Source organism: Vidua macroura, chromosome 2 (assembly GCF_024509145.1).
Source record: "Vidua macroura isolate BioBank_ID:100142 chromosome 2, ASM2450914v1, whole genome shotgun sequence".
Lineage (NCBI taxonomy): Eukaryota > Metazoa > Chordata > Aves > Passeriformes > Viduidae > Vidua > Vidua macroura.
In genome coordinates this window covers 25,958,918-25,976,537 of record NC_071572.1, presented here as the reverse complement: position 1 = coordinate 25,976,537, position 17,620 = coordinate 25,958,918, and the positions used below count along the sequence as shown (strand labels likewise).

Here is a 17,620-nt window from a genome sequence, read left to right as displayed (position 1 = left end):
TAAAGTGTTTGGGTTTTGCTTCCAAATACTACCAAACATCACACACCAAACAACCCAAAAACCACCTTCCCAAAACTAAAAATACACCCACCTAAAACACAAAAAAACCCCCAATCAGTGACAAAACATTCATTCTAGTTTTGCCTGAATAAGAAACAACTAGTTAATATGCTTAACTTCTCTTGAAAATCAATTTCCCTTTCCTATGAATTTAAATATTATCCTATGAAGAAATACTCTCTAGCAGCAAGGATTCAGATTTCAGAGAGGTCACTCAATATATATTTTAATATATACAAATAAATATGGGTTTATATATTAATTTTATATACTATTTAATACATCTATAAAAATATAAAATTAATCACTCTCAATCAGATGTAAGAGTTGAGAATTTGTGGTTTAGAACCATAATTCACTTTCCATAGCAAAAGTAATAAAAGAAAAGAAATGCAAATAAAACCTACTTTAATTATCTTGTAACCAGATCCAAATATCTTCCTTCAGAAAGATGACCACAATGCAGAATTGTACCTGTGTACTGCATATATGCAGTTTCACACAGCTTTGCTCATCTTATAGATATTTTGCTTTTCCTCTTCTATGCAATACAATGTTGACATGCCATACTGACAAGTAGAACTTTGTAAGGATCTTTTAGCAATCTAAAGCAGATTAAAATAAAAAGTAAAGAATCTCATCCAAATGTTGTTTTTAGAACCAAATGCAAACCCTCACCTGTTGTGGAAGTGATAAATTTCTTCCATATTCCCAAACAAGATATCTTTCTTATTTTGCAGTTCTGGTGAAATGAGATGAGCCATTAAGGGGTTGTCCATCTCTGCAGCATAACCCTGCAACACAGGAGAGAGGCACAATTATGATCTCCCTGCACTTGTACTACTTCTCTCTCTAACAAGGCAGTCTGCCTTCAGGCTGACAGACATAGACAAGAAAGAGCTCAGTATTAATCATGAAAGAAGAATACAAATTCTGTTTTCCCATCACCCCACTTAGACAAACACAGAGTCTTTAGAAAGACACTTGAGTAAATCCTGTGATTCTAGCTAAGTGAGGATGAAACAAAGTTTGCAATCATTTTCACCAAGTAAAGGCTCTACATTCCTATACTGCTTACAAATTATAGCTCATACTCTTTTTACTAAGACTTCACACATTTGAATTTAGAGTCACAATTCCAGTACACACACACACAGACCTTCATGCCTGTCTTAGCCATTGTTATGAAGGAAGAGGCTGTAGTTATTTCTGCAGGTAACAGTAACCATTAAGCTAAAAATCTTCCATTTGCTTTAAATTCCCACATTCCTCCACTTGTCCTATAAGCACACATTCTCTTGTCTATCTGGCACAGAAAAGGACACAAGTGGCTTTAGTCCAGGACTGTTCTCCTTTGGCCTGAGGTCACTAATCTGCGTTCTCTCAAAACTCTAAATAACCCTAAAAAAAAAAACACTCCCAACAAGTCAACCAGAAAAATGGCAGGAATTATCTAACACCTGAATTATAAGCAGATTTCTTAATATAAATAAATTTCTTAGCATACAGGCATTGAAGGAAGATAATTCAATCTTCTTTAGATTTGGATTAGATTTCTCTCTCTTGTGGTTTGTTGTTTTTGTTCATTTTTTAAATTTTTTTAAACACAAAGTGATCCTTGCATTAAGTCACATTGATTATAATAAACCATACCTAACAAGCAAACGAGATAATTAAAAGAAAAGATAAACAAAAGTGCACCTACAATTAAGATTTTCAATATTTTTGACATGTGGTCCAAACTACAAAAAGAACTAGCTGGTAAAGTCAGCTAACCTGAAGAATTCAAGCATTCGGGTAGGACAGATTTTTTTTTTTTTTAAAGAACACAGAATCAGCCCTTTTAAAGTCTGGGTATTTGCTCCTCAAACACCAAAAAAAAAACCAAACAAACAAAAAACCCAAAACAAACAAACAAACAAACAAAAAACCCTATACCCCCAGTGGTATAGGCAATGACGATGGAGCTCATAAATAGCTAAACATTGGCTCCTTTCTTATATTTCTCCTGCCCCCAAGTAGGAAAATGCAATGTCTGAAAAAAAGAGAGTGGAATAAATAAATTAAGGGCAATTGTACAGCCTTAAAAATTTAAAAAATTTTAGCTAAAATGGAGTTAATTTTTTTTCAACAGGAAAAGAACTACTGCAGCCACCATGCAGTTTAGATGAAGAGCTCGACAAAGAGAATGATTTCCACTTTAAGTCAAGATGATATTGAACATAGCAGCACAGCCAGCACTGGCAAAAAGAAGGAGTATCAAATTTAGCTCAGGTGAAAGGAAGCCTGACAGAGTTTATTACTTGCAAATTTTGAAGGAACAAAAGCGTGAAATGCATACTTTGACAAAAAGTTTTTGTCATCTTTTTCACTTCAGGCTGATATACTTTTAAAACTTACTATAAAAAGCTTCATGTTTTACTACCTATGCAGTAGTTGTGTCTTAAGAAAAGAGAGGGAAAGCTACTTAATGCAGCCACAGAGATTATTTAATCTTACTCAGATTATTTAATCTTACTTTAAAAATGTTTAATGCCTTGCTTATTCTTTCATTTGAAAGCTGCTCTAAAACCATCCAAGAAAGTGGAAAAAAGGGTAGAATTCAATACCTAAAAATAGACTAGACCATTATTCTTCTCCCGGTAAAGATTATGGATTTTCACCGACTAAAGTGGGATGATCATGGTTATTAATGAAAGAAAAATTATTGATCTTGGATAAGCTATAGCAGTTTCCAAATAATCCATCTTAGGAAACTACCTTGCTTTTTTTCTATCAGAATCCTTGGCAGACAGAAAATGCACGGCAAATAAATAGGACATAATAAGAGTAAACAGTCTCTGCAAAGAAATACCAGGTTATTTTACAAGAAAAATTGAAAGATTAATAGAATAGGAGAAAAAAAGGGAATGAGAGAACAACCAGAACTATGGACTAATAACTAGAATTACTCAAAAGCTGGAAGACTGCCACTGAGTCATATCTCAGCAAGTATCTGATCCAGAATTACTGCTGGTACTCCCAATCACCCCAGTTCAAGCTAGAGGGATACCAAACTGCGAGGAGGCACAGAGAGGTGTGCCTGGCACAGTCAGAGTAGTGGAGTGTCACTCACTGGAGTGTCACTTGGCACAAAACCAAGACACTTGACCTTGCAAGACAGGAGTTGCACTTCACTCTATGGAAAACAAGAGTAACACCACAGGAATAGAAAGATGCTCCAGTAGCAGCAGTAAAGACCAAAAATCCTCAAACTATTCAAATCTTGATTTTATTAATAGACCTGTACAGATGCATTGCATACAAAAGCAGAGGATAAAGTGATCTTTAAGGCCTACTCCAAACTGACCTGGATTTATTATCACATGTCAGATGTGACCATCGTGCTGTAATCAACACTTCCAGCACTTGGACTGAACACAGGATGTAAATGCTGTGGGAAGCTCAGCACAAACTAGCAGAACCAAGACCACAGTCCAAAACCCTCATACACTACTCTTACTTGAAGGTATGTACTCAGAAGTTATCAGTCCTGGTCCTTAACTTTTGACAGTTCCTATTTAGGAGCTTAACATTGATATGGACACCAAGAATATCCACTTATCTCAACTCTAGTTCATCCTGATCAAATTATCTGCAACTTCATCATTCCCTGAAATCAAATTGCATTACAGGAAGATGACACATCCATAGCTGAAGACTTGAACTTGAGGAAAAAAAGGATACTGCAGTGTATTTGTACAAGCAAGTCTGCAGTGCTGCAATCATGCCTCCATAAGTGTGGAGCAAAGGGAGCACCTTTGCTTCCTTAATGATTTCAAACGAGGATTTTATTACAAGGCATTCTGTTCCCACAGTTGTACCCAAGACATGTAGAAGATCACTTAAAGATATGCAAAGAAAGATGTAAGAAACAACTTTACTCCTCTGACACAGGAGCCTCTTGACACAGATTCATGTTCTTGTGTGACACATGACCTTCCTGCAACTGACCCAAAACTCTGGAAAGAACTTTTGCAGGAATTAATGATCATTACAAATCTCACTATGATTCCACCTAAATACTAAGGCACATCTTATTTTCTGCTCATTTTGTGTTTTCCAATACCAAATCATAGTTGTATGGCTATTCCTAGAAAAAAAAATCACATATTGCTGCCTCTGTGAAAATATGATGAGAAAGGAAAAATATAATGACCACATTGCTTGGCAGAACAAACAGAGGCTTTACAGTGGTAAGGAAAACATAAGAGCACCCATGAAATACAAAATATTCACTCACATGCAGAGAGAAACTTAATCTTTACCTCAAGAACACAGAGAAGTTCTTCCACATATGCTCGTTCAGTCTCGATAAGTTCATTCATTACATGCCTATGGACAAAGAAAGACAATTAAGGTGGGCCTATTCACTTATGTAAAGTAATGAGGCAACATTAATTTTGTCTGTTTCTCTTTACTTCAGACAATAAAAGAACAATTTCCAGGTAATGGAAAATATGATGTTCCATGGATATTCCTGTCTTTACTTTATATATCCTTATTGAGAGATACGTATTTTTAAAACACTTTAAAATTTTTGAAAATGTGTTTGAACAGGAAAACATAAAATCTAATTGTTTCAGTGCTGTAGTAACTGAATTGAAGCAGTAGAGTGTTTTATCATTGTATGTACAAAGTCTGGTACTGTGTTTGCAACTACTGCGGGAGCTGGAGTTGGAGCTGCATAGGATTATCAAATACAGACTTAAAGCTACACTGGTAATTTTAAATTAGAGGCATTTAGGGCACACTTTAAATATCTCAATTATACTTTTAAGTTTAATTTCCATAATGATCAAGCATTGAATCATACTTTCCCCCAAACTCCTTCCCTTGTGATTTTGTGTGATGTAAAAGAAGGTGACGACAGTAAAAAGACCATATAAGTAGCTAGTTTACAAGTAAAAATGCAAGGTCTGCTATATGCATTGCATGTGGTACTAAGTAATTTCTTTAATATATTTTATGCTGTTCAGTTTTTATAAAAGTGATTTTTTGGTAACACATATCAAAACAGAGGACTAAAAAGAGTCCAATAAAAAGACAAAGTCTCAAAACATGGAGACCAAAACCTTCAATAGATTTACAGGGGGGTTATTACTCAGAACTGAATAATCTCTGAAATGAAAATATGTAGTTGTCTTGCTATAGCATCTCCTCACTGCAGCAAAGGTAGACTCTGTACTACCCAAACTCTAAATAAAGCTGTGGACAGAAATGTTTTCCTCTGCACACAGAGCATAGCCAATGCATTTCAAAAGTCACTGAGGGTTATTTCAGAGAAATATACTTGTTTTATCAAATCCTTAGCCAAACTCAGGCTTTTCTGGAACCAAATCAGAGAAAACCCAGGCTTTTTGCTTATCAAAATACACTTACTGTCGTAACACAGCTAGGTTTTCTTCATCATCCATTGTAGATCCTCCTCTGCTTTGATGGAGTTCAGTCATTTCACTCTAAAGAAGGAAACAAACAATGAAAAAAATAATCATGGCATCACAGATGCAGGAAAAACACTTTAAAATACAGAGCTTTGTGCTCAGCACTTTTCACTGGAAAGACTCCACTCCATTAAAAATGAAGGCAGTTTGCAAGAAGACTGCAAAAAATTCAAGTCACCCTGAAGGTCTTCAAGCACACAGTATTTGGATGTGGAAAGTTCTCCATCAAAAGCCAGTTTAGAAAAGATGGTCGTTCAAAGCCCCTTTTCAAGAGGACATCAGAGCACCAGCATAATCTTGTAGGCAACACTAACCTTAGTCTGTTTTTCAAGCTAAAAATAAGGTACTGTGTTCTAACTTTCTGGTTACTTCTTAAACTGACACAGAAATTCCTAAAACTTTTACTGTCATGCCTATACCTAACTATAACTTGCTGAAAAAAGAGAAGGGTTCTGCTTTCAAGCCCTCCTTGAACTACCCCTTTTCTCTCCAAATGTTGTCCATCCTGGTCATGTGGCCCAGCCTTCCTCTTGGCATTGTCTTTTGCTGCATCTTTGCTGCGTTGATTCAACTCTCTAACCCAGAAACTACTTGTTTCTGTTGCTGCTGTCAGGATACTTCCCTTGCTGCAGGCAGGGCAGAAAGACCATCCCCACTTGGGAATGGCAATCCAGTAGGTCAGGTGAAGCTGTCTTGGAGCCAATGACAACTACTTCTTCACTGTCAATGGTTTTAAGAGTAGCCAATTACTACTGGCAAATAAAAAATGTTTCCTGTTCATAGACTTAATATTTTGCTGCCCCTAACATTTTTCCTACTATTTATTTTACCCTCCCTCATAACCAGTCCAGTAACAAAGCAGCCCCTATTTAAACCATGTGACTGTTTCAGCAGCGTTACTTCAACTGGGACAATGCCATCACTTTTTCAGTAGAATTCCCTCATACTTATTGAGAGTTCCTGAATATTCTGTTGTACTACGACTTTTTCAAGTAGTGCATGTGTGAAAAATGCAAAGTGAAAAAAATACCTTTCCTTTTCTGTAGTTTACCCTCCGAAGTGCACTGCTTTCTGAGTTGGACACATTTTCTCTTTGGAGACCTAAACATGTAAACCAGAGTCAAACAGAACTGGATCAGATCTGACACAGATGTTTGTGCAACCACAAATTATGGCTGGAAGTTTCTTTAAGTTTCTCAGTATAGCACAAAAAACTAAAGGCTAATACAGTTAACTTACCTGGAGAGGTACAAGGAGATTTTACAAATGCTTCAGGTCTTGGAGCAACTGGCTGAACAGGACGTGTCTGTTTAGCTGCCAGCTTCTTAAGACTTACTTGTCGCTTTTGAAACATTTCTTCCATACTTTCTTGCTTCTGGAAAACCTTTTGTACATGCTCCTACAGTTGCCATGGAAATAAAAACCAACTTGAATTAAAAATATAATTTAAATAATTTCTTATAATTTTTAAATTCCTGTCAGAGACCTATCAACAAGCTACATTGACATCTACAGCATCTACAGCATACTGATTTGAAATTGCAATTACTTTTATACCACATATAGAAATATTACACAAACTCTTCACTCTTAACAAGGTGTAATCTACTGTGATTTTGTACAATTAAGAATTGGAACATCACTTCAAAAATATTTTGTGTGCTTACTATAGAGAAATCTGGGAATCAAGTTTCAATTTATAAAAAAAAAAATTTTTTGAGTGCCTAAAGGTTCTGTTACATGAAGAGATCAACCACGAAGAAAAGGAATATATTTGTAAGTTCTAAAAAAAAAAAAAAGTAGCACCTTTTTTCTATGTAAAAAAAGGTATTTCAAATACTCACTTGGGAGAATTTTTTTAAAAGCAATTTTTCTGTCTGAAAAATTAAAGTAGTTATGGAAAGTCTCTGAAGCCCTTGATGCTTATCCAAAGATATGATGAGACTCAGACACAGAAATGTACTCAGACACAGAATATACCTGTGACTTTCCAGTTCACAGGTATAACTCCTAGTACTCATTATTTAGCTCCATCAGTGGCAGTACAAGAGAGCAATTCTAGTATGAACAAATGGACACAGAGACCCACATAAATGTCTTCTGGTACCTTTAGGTCTTCATTCAGGATGTGTGCATACTCTTCGTAAATTTTATTCAACTCCTTGATTTTATTGCCAGCACCAGTATCCAGGAATTTCTCGATCTCCTGTAACGCTGATTCTGCACCATCCTGAGACTGACACTTATCTACTGGCTGGGAAGCCAGCAGGTAAATTCCTTCATCACACCACTTCATAGACTGGAAACAGAGAAGAACAGCCTCAGAATGTCATCATCACACACTAAGAGTCTAAAACACCTCAATCTTATCATGCATTCAGCTATTTAAAGAGTAAACTTCCAGCACACTGAGATAATGTTGCCTACCATTATGACAATTGTTCGACTGAGGTTTCAGGAAACAACTGTTGCATACTAAATTTACCTTCTCTAGTAAGTCATGCAGTTCCAGAGATTTGTTAAGAAGCTTCCTCCTCCGTTCTGTCTCAGTAGTGAAGGTATCACAGAGATGATGAAGTTCACTGCATTTTGGAATGATGGAGTCCACAGCATAATGATTGCTTTGAATAAAAGCATCACGCTCTGAGGCTAACATTTTGGCTTTTGTTACAGTTTCCTAAGAAAATAAGCACTGATTAAAGTACATCTTTCCTTGGATCAAGATCAATGAAACAATTTTTACACAGTGAAATACATGTATTGATTAAGACTACATATTTAGTTAATATCTGCCTTGCTTAATAAATCAAAGTGATTGATTGTCTTTCCAGATGCCGAAGAACTTTCATGTACCAGAGTACCTCAGAAATCACAGTGAGTTTAATCACAGGCCTCCTTGTGAAGGAACTACTGTTCTCTTTCTATGCCTTATTCAACAGGGTCTGTTTGTGTATAATGCAATTTGGGGTACAGCAACAATCTGAACTCAAATTAAAAAAAACCTATCTCAGCCTTAAGAGCAACAACATCACTTAAAGAGCAATTTGTTTCATTGCGAAGCACAGATCAGAAAAAGATTCCCTTTCTATATTGTTCAGTGTATGTTTCTGTTGGCCATCTTTATTGTGCATTCAATAAATTTCTTATCTCTAAGATTTATTGAAAGACATGGCTTTAATAGCAATGGAAGTGGCCCCTTGATCAGTAAATGCAAAACTTGGCTATGTAGACACTTCATGCAATTCTTACATGAAGCAATCACACTTTGTGTCTGGTCACTCTGCTCTTTATTGAGGGATGTCCAACAATTACTCTGTTCCAATGGTTAAAGACTTTATTTCAGATTCCTTCAGTATGTTACTCGAGACACTGATTCTGCCTTGTTGTCAGCTTAAGCTGACACACTCAACAACCAAATCCCATTCCCCTCTGCACGTGCATTGTCATAGTAGAAATTAAGGAGACTTGCAGGGCTCTTACATCTGATTTTTCTTTAAAGTTGGCAAGATCTTTCAAAATATGCTCCACATGTGAACGGCTGTTTCCCACATCTGTGAAAGCAGACAGTCTCTCAGACACAATATCCAAAGCTGCTTTGACCTGAAATGAGACAGAGCTATATATGAATGAAGAGACCTCCACCTCTCCAGAGACTCACCAATTACAAAGGTCATAGCCACTATTTGCAGTCAGGTGACTCCCACGATGTGGTTACTGGGACACAGAGACAAAGCACCTTTTTTGTCAGCCTGCCTTTCTCCCCAGTTCAAAAGGAAAACAAATACAAAGAAAAGGAAGATGCAAGAAAACTAATGCTAAGGAATAATTTATGATCTTGCTTTTACCAGATGACAAGGACACAAAGCAACATTAATGTTAACAGCAGAACATGTGGGAGAGGTCCCCACTCCAGCAATTGTTTTAGAGACAGACATATGCTTGAAAGAGTATTTCTGAGTGTTGCTCTCATGGAGACACAGGGGCTGTGCTCCGAGATCAGCTACATCAGGATAAAGGGTCTGTGGGTGCCATCAAGCACATGAGTTAAACAACATGAGATCAGAAACTGGCTGTGAAAACTGTAGTGCAGCCTCCACCCAGCTTCTAACACTATGGTTGCAACTTCCCACCCACAGCGTTGGAGACAGTTTTCATAAAATTTCAGCCAGAATATTTAGTTGAGACTTGGTTCCATAAAAGGACCTATTGGCAAGATGAAAGTGTTGCAGCAGCATTTTATGTTTCTGTGGTAAAGAACAGGTTTCAAAGGAGTTTTTGAATACTTCTACACTGCTGGGTGCATGGAAAAAAAACTTCCTAAGGCTGCAGAAAAAAACCCAAAATGTTATGTCTCTATAGGCAAGAATCCAAACTAGTAAAGATAGCAGTGTGTCAAGTAAGGGCAAGTATAAGAAAAAGGTTGGCGAAAGCTTTCAAGTACACACAAGAACTGTAAAATCAAGAGCAGGAAGCATTTTCTGAATCATTTCTGTATTACCAAATATTGACCGCCACAAGAAGTTCTCACCTCTCTGAAATTCTGTTCAAAATTTCGAAGGCGCAGACACTGCTCTAGTTTTTGCTGATGCTTCATCCAAAACTCATCAAAGGCGGTCTCTGTTTCATGTAATTGAGCCAGTAGCCTTTAAAAATCAAAACAAAACACATAAAATAAACACTCTAAGAATGATGGGTACAACCTTCAAGGGACAATGCAGCCCTCCACAGTAAATAAAAAAAATCCTCCCCAAAGCAGTATTTTTCAGGACAAATAAACTGGATACAGGAAACATTTTTTGTATCACACAGTATTAACATTGATTTCTGAAAAATGGGCAAGTGTTTATTTTAAGCACCTTCTCAGCTTTGGCCTGAGGACATGGGGAGCTGGCGTAACATACATAAATATGTAAGTGTGTGTGGAGGAATCCAAGCCTTAGGCTCACCGGAAAAGTTAAGGTAAAAAATTTGAACTGCTATGACCAGCCAGCTGCCCTTACATTTCATTATTTGGAGCTAAGCTCACTATAAACCTGAAGGCCATTGCTCCTTCTCTTTCAAGCAGAGTTATTAATTAATTATCACAGGCAACTGTACAGCTGTACTGTGATGAGGAAAACCTTCTTTGGTTATAATTCTGGCAAATGACTTAAAACTTTCACTTCTTAACTTACCTTCTATTATTGCATTTGACAGTGTGCTATCCCATGGACTTTGTACAGTGCACCTTCCTGTACTTAGGCTACATCCAGGGAAGGCAACTCATCAGAATTTTAATGAACTTCTCTCTTTAAAACTACAGCAATGAACTCTGAATTTACAAGTTAAAACCAACTAGAGAAAAGGCAGTGACACACACACACACACAGAGCGTTTGTTCCAACTTCCATCAGATATTGTATTGAATAGGAATGTTATGGATAAATTAGCAACCCCCACCCTGATCGTCCTTGGATAGCTGATAGCAACAGTGACCAAAAAAGTGACTTCTGCCAAGCTTTGTGGATTGGAATGGACAGTTATTTGGAAAGAAAGTCGGCCTGAGTGTAACAGAAACATAGAATGACAGACAAAAAAAGAATGCAGAATATTGCCTGGGGGAAATGAGCTATGCTTTCATAGCTTTCTGAAAATTTACATCTGTGCTACAGTGATATAATGTCTTCAAACCTGGCAATAATGTGAGGGGGGTGTGTATGTGGCAGCCAGGGAGCAAAGGAAAACAATACCTATTACTTATATGCCCAGAGGAAGCACATAGGAAATTGGTGCATAGATACTTCAAGAGTGATGTACTCACTAGCAGCCTTTAAAAGCTACTAACAACATTGATAAGTTAACAGGTTAAAAAAAAACAAACAAACCTCCCACTTCAAAGGGACCTAATGGAAATGGACAAATCTACTGAAAAGAAGGGATAGATCACTTCAGTCTTCCACTCATGCCTTCCGTACAGCAACAAAATTTCTTGGATTGCACATCAGTCTCTAAACAAAGCATTGATATTCTTTAAAATAAGGAAAAGATACTCAAGTATAGAGTCCAAATGTGACAAAAAAGAAAAGAAGGACAGTGTAGCGTGGTATCAGAATTCCAGCCACATTTCCCTATAGCCAGGTGACCCCGCAGTGGGCATTAGGGGGTTACTTTTTTCAGGACAGATCTGACAACAAAGTTGTTGTTTCTGAAATTATTTATAATGTTCACATTGAAACATTTGAATAATTGCAAAGCATAAATTTGGAATTAAATAAAGGAGCTGGGGAGGGGTTGAAAAAGCAGAAAAGCAGCATATTTAGTATATCACACCTCTTACCTTTCTACCGTTGTTTGATTGTCTAGCTGATCTTGATTCAGTTTGTAATCAGGATTCTCAGTAACTGGTTTTGTAATACTTCCAAGGATATCATTTCCCTGTTCTACTGCTACCCTGATATCCTCCTACAAAACAAAACAAAACAAAAACCCCACACGCTGTAGCAGCATGTTATTTTTTTAAGCAGAATTCACAAGGCACAGAATTGAAAGAAGGATTTCAATAGCATTTAAGCAAGCACAGTTTTATTAAAAGCAGTGGCTGACAACAGACAGTAAATGATAAATGTCAGCTTCTTCCATGTTTACCATCCTAAGACCCCAGTGTAACTGCGTTGAATTTTCATAGTAGACAGCCTTCTAGTGTAGCTTTAGGCTACAAATATCTCAAAAATGTTAGATGCACAGTTCTGAGACCGCCAAATAGCTTTCATTTAATCCTTTTTGAAAGAACATTTGTTCATGCTTCAAAAGGCCATATATTTTAATATGCATGCAAATACAATCAAATTTCCTGTTGCAAACAAAACTACAAATTAAACACACCACTACTTACAAAGAAATTACTGTTTCACATACAATTCATTATGCATTTGTACATATGCAAACTTAGTTTCAAGAAATGTCACTTTTCAATGCAAAAAGGATTTTTAACATCAAAAAAAACAAGTTCAAAAAGATATCATTGGTTCAAATGACTACTGTCTATTAGCATTGTCCATATTTTCAGTTAATATTGCTAGATATAAAAGACAGTTTAACTAGAAGACAGCATCTAAGAAAAATTACATACCTTCATTTTGTCCTTCTTTTCTGTGTGTGTTGCAAGAAGGGAGCTGGTTGATTGCACATCATTTGGTAGTTCTGTTTCAGCCAGCTCAGTCCCAAAGGACTGAAGAATCTGAGCTGTTTGCTTAACCTTTTGGGCGAAACCTTCTATAGCCTTTTGGAATAAAAAGCATTAAAGATGTTTTGTGTTCATCACACACATATGTACAAACAAACATAAGCACACAAAATATAACTCTCAAAACAAACCCAAACAGATGAATTACAAGACTGAAAAATGGCCAAAGTAGAATTTTGCAAGCAACAGATACCGTCACCATTAATTCCTTAATTGTATATTTTTCTTAGGCTTGTATCAGGTGTATCTTCTTCATATTTTTATAATCTGAAGTTATTTTACAATTTGAGCCTTTTCTTTCTTGTAGCAAAACCAGTAAACCTCAACACAATAACACACTGTAGTTCCTTTGCTCCAAGTGTTCAGAAAACCACTCCCAAGTTATTACTCATATTATTTCTCTAAGATGACTAAGTACCATTGGGAACATCTTCTCACACTGAGCAAGTCAACTTGCATCACTTGGAATCTGTTTTATAAATGACAGAGTATAAAACAGAAGGGTTCATTAAGCTGAAAAGTTAAAACAAAACCTAAGACTTACAGTGCGACGGGACAGCCATCTGTTGTGGCAGTAATCCAGGGTGCCACCAAGATCTTCTGTTAATTGTGTCTTATCAATGTAACCCTGCAGTTCTGACACTGAGCCCAGCATTATGATCTGCAGCAGGACAGAAAAAAAGTGAACGTGATCAGTGGTGACAAGTCCCTTGTTAATGATTCTAAGCCCCATCCTTCAGACACCGACAGAGATTATGCACTTTTTAATATAAAAGTGAGAGATGGAACTGTTTCCTGTGGGTATAGAAACATAAACTTAACAGTTCTTTCAGGTGAAGATGATGTAAATGTAAATGACTGAATATGAGCATGGGCACCAGGCATATTAAAAAAAAAGCTCATGGATTATACAGCATAACACTGCCAGATTTTTTTTTATCTTGATAAACCATACTTGGCTATTTTCTAAAAGCAACATACATTTCTTGTTAATTTTTCCTTGTTATCCTGGGTCTGCAGGACAGAACAATAGTGCCTACATGGATTTGTCATATAAGGACTGGTTCCATAAAATAAATGAAAGATGGGAGAATATTTTCTTAAAGGCCATCTTTCCCCCTTGAAATTTACATCTGATAAGTACAGTAACTTTTATATCACCAGCTCATATAGTTTCAAATTTTATTTTAAAATATAAATGCTGTACACTTGCAAACAAAAGTACAATCTGTGGGTTTACTGGCGATATAACAACAGGCACCCATTGTACATTTGCTCAAGTGACAGAAACCATAGCGTTTGTCCATGGGAAATGCATCTGCTTCAAAATTCACACACTCTTTCAAGAAACAGCCATCATGAATTACTAAAATTGCTAGAATTGCCTCTAAGCATGGCTTTTTGTTGGGGTTTCTTTGGTCCTCATTGGCTATCTTAAGTACTTTTACAGATTCCTGTAGTAAAGTGAAAACAGAGGATTACTTACAGGTACTTTCATTTTAAGCTCATCTTTGTTGAATCTGAAAGCAATGTCCGAGAGAGCTCGATGAAAAAATCCTGTTGGGCGCAGAACGAGGACTAATTGCAGGTTTCCTGGGAAAGATGCCTGCAAAGCAAGTTTAGCCTGTTATTTTCTGTGTCCCAGCTCCAGAAAATATTTTTGAACAAGGAGAAGCCCCTGATAAACCACAAACTAACTGTATCAAAGGCCTCCCATAATGGGGTGACCAATCATATTGTTGCATGGCTAGTACAAAGAACTTCATTCAAAAGACATTTACTTGTCTTTGGGAACAGGGATCTATTCTCTTGGAATCAATTTTTTTCAGGCCTGGCTTGTACTGCTCTTCAGCTAAGATTGCAACCTACCCAAGGAGGTTAATGAACAAACAGCAGTGGCTTAGTATTTTTTAACAGCAAGACTTTAATGGTTGCTTCGTCTTCTCTTTAAATAGAAGGTGCCAAAGAAACCTCCATCATTGTGTGAAAACCTAACAACAAATTTCTAATTTGTGCATATACTACCTTGCCAGTTGCCTACACAAATTTTTGCCACAGAAGATGAATTTCTCAGGCAGTAACTTAGAAATAAGCTTTCATTTGGCTGACAAAAATAAAAATCAAGCATAAAAATCCTCAGTTCTGTTTTTCCTCATCCACTTCCAACTAGCAATCTGATAGATCTTTCCCAGTTCTACAACAGGTAGAAGGAAAACAGAAGAGAGAAGAAACAAACAGAAAAGAAAAAAAAAAGGCATTAAATTATTGAAAATCAACCTCTGCTGTGGCAGAGCTTTGCATATTTGGCATTTAGCCACCCTTGGAAACATTTTCCTCTATTCAGCATTTCCACTGTAGGAAGGCAGTGAAATTCACTAAAGAAATGATCATTATAATGATTAAGTATGCAACTTTCTTCATTATACTGTTGGAAGTTATTTCACTTTTCTAGCAAACTGGTTTACCAGAGGGAAGAAAAAAAAAAGCCAACCAAAAAAGCCCCACTGACTGAAGGAGCTGTTATGCTGTGCTCTGTTCCAAGCCTACTTCCAGAACTGTTAGTATCTGGAAGGATGAAGAGTGATTTAATAATAATTTTGAGGTTTCCAAGGGTTCCAGGTACTTAGCATTAGAAATGAAGAACTTTTAAAGGGAAAAGTAGTTTAACACTTTTCTGGAAAGCTTCAGAGATCCATTGCGGTTCCCCAGATATTCTGTACACAACCGAGATTTCATTTGACTAAGGAACCTTAAAGGCTTGAGCTTCTCAATCTGCCTCCATTTCAGTGATGCCCACATCTTCTAGAAAGTACAGTGGTTCAGTTCAGACTCAAAGGAATCTGAGAGCTGGGAACAGAATCCAGGTAACTCTGAGTGCCCTCACTAGCGCCTCAGCCTTGCACTATAAAATTCCCTAAAAAAAAAGTATTCTTCACTAAAACTAGGTACAGCCTGTGAAGTCACTAATCCATAGTTATCAGAGGAAAAACTTTTCATAGAAAATTTCTGATTATATTCAGAAGAGAAAGAAAAGATTATGCTTTTCTTACTATTTTTTCTGAATTACCATACAAAGCAAACCCCCAAATTTATTTGAGAGACATTAAAACAACAGCTAAAAAAATTATTTAGTTAAATCTCCTGGATAAGCCTTTTAGAAGGACAGCTGCATTTACTTCTCTCATTCAACAGACATGTCAATCTATTTTGTGCCTGTAACAGCAGCGTTCAGTCCGACTGAGCAGTTACTTTTTACCTTTAACTTCCAAAATGCAAAGTTTATTCAGTGGCAATGCAAATATTTCAGAATAAAAATGATAGAAGAGATATTTTTTAGGTAATACATTTTGAAAAGAAATAAGGTGCCTCCTTGTGAGACATCCACCCTACCACACTGTCTATGACCCACTGTCTATGGCAGTGAATGTTTGCAACCCATTTAGCCTTACATGGAGCACTGGGAAATACCTTGGACAGGGTGCTAGATAATTTCATCAAGGCTCCCTTTCCCCACAAAAGATGGTCTTTCAAGGTCCCTCCTAACCCAGTCTGTGATTTTATGACATTTAGGCTTCTACTGAAGCAGACAGCAGTACTCAAATGCAATCTAATAGTAAATTATTCTGGACTGTGTGTATTAGGTCCTATGAAATAGAGTTTAATTGCATGATGAAATTAAGTATAGTGTTCAATTCAATGAAAACAGAGAATACACACTGCAATTACTTTCTGTCTCAATGTGTCAACCCAAAATGATGCTGTTGAAGTCAATACAGTCTTGGTATCACTTGAATTCCCTTCAAAACGTGTCAGAAATCTCCCTTCTCTCTGAACAAAACCTCAAATTCTAGATTACTTTGTCTACAGTATAAATTTGTCTCCACTAGTCTGTCTTCATTTGGTTTTGTTTTTTTCCTCTTCAAAAAAACTCCATGTCTTAAAAAATGATGCCTCCTTCCCGTGTTGTGGCTAGGAGTAAAATCTGCAAATTAATTTCTGTGAAACAAGAAAGGGAAGTTGTGCTACAGTAAACAATGTTGGACTTGTGCCAGCTATTACAGTTTATCAAAGGTTGTATCTGCACTGCCAAAATACTACTACTTTTCCTAACATTTTTTGCTAAAGCCCTGATAACTTGCAGAGACAATACTATGATGTAAGAGATACTCCACAGATGCCTGTGAACTTCATTGACCAGTCAACTTCACCCTTAACACTGGAACAATAAAAAATCCTCTGTTCCAGTCCAGCAGCATATTTGTTTGAAGCCATTGTATGCTAACCAGACAACACACAATGACTTCTCAATAATGTTTTGCTTAATATTAAGCACCAAAAAGTATTCATGTTATGTTCAGCAGTGCTATCAAATAAAGTGCCTTCAAGGACTGTTTCACTGAATTCAATGAACCTTACTCAGATTCGTTGAAGGGTTTGTATGTTCAAATATTGGGTTGTTTTTGGTTTTTTCCCCCCAAAGTGTCTTTCTTTATTAGACTAATTAATACTAACACTACCCCCAACATCTTGTCTCTTATATTGAATTTATCTGATTTAATGCCGATGCAAAAAAGACTAGGAGTCATGTATTTCATATTCTCTGCTAAAATTAGGGGAGCCCAGCCCATATATTCATTCATCTCACTTGCACCTATTTGATACTTCATGACAGTCATGGGATTAGTTTTCTATCTGCTCATCTGCTTCACTTTCTCATCCAGTCAGATCAGTGCCAATTCCAAATAGAAAAAGATGTAGATGTGCACATTGTTATCAGCTTTAAATTAAATCTGACCAAACCAGGAATTTGTATACAGCACAGTCCCAGTGTTCCAATACACTGAGATCTTTGTTG

The 17,620-nt window shown here is 36.7% G+C and overlaps 1 protein-coding gene across 2 annotated transcripts in view; it reads right to left on the bottom strand.

Moving 5' to 3' along the window:
- Positions 1-17,620, bottom strand: part of MCF2L (MCF.2 cell line derived transforming sequence like) — a 57,177-nt gene that overhangs the window by 15,752 nt on the left and 23,805 nt on the right. For both annotated transcript variants that reach the window (XM_054002704.1, XM_054002712.1), the window contains exons 3-15: positions 14,252-14,371; positions 13,310-13,426; positions 12,652-12,801; positions 11,860-11,984; positions 10,072-10,186; positions 9,024-9,143; positions 8,029-8,220; positions 7,651-7,842; positions 6,783-6,942; positions 6,574-6,644; positions 5,482-5,558; positions 4,368-4,434; positions 739-854 (exon numbers count right to left, since the gene is read on the bottom strand). In XM_054002704.1, coding sequence (XP_053858679.1) covers positions 739-854; positions 4,368-4,434; positions 5,482-5,558; positions 6,574-6,644; positions 6,783-6,942; positions 7,651-7,842; positions 8,029-8,220; positions 9,024-9,143; positions 10,072-10,186; positions 11,860-11,984; positions 12,652-12,801; positions 13,310-13,426; positions 14,252-14,263 — 1,514 coding nt within the window. In that variant the 5' untranslated portion in view covers positions 14,264-14,371. The remainder of the gene's footprint in view (positions 1-738; positions 855-4,367; positions 4,435-5,481; positions 5,559-6,573; positions 6,645-6,782; positions 6,943-7,650; positions 7,843-8,028; positions 8,221-9,023; positions 9,144-10,071; positions 10,187-11,859; positions 11,985-12,651; positions 12,802-13,309; positions 13,427-14,251; positions 14,372-17,620) is intronic.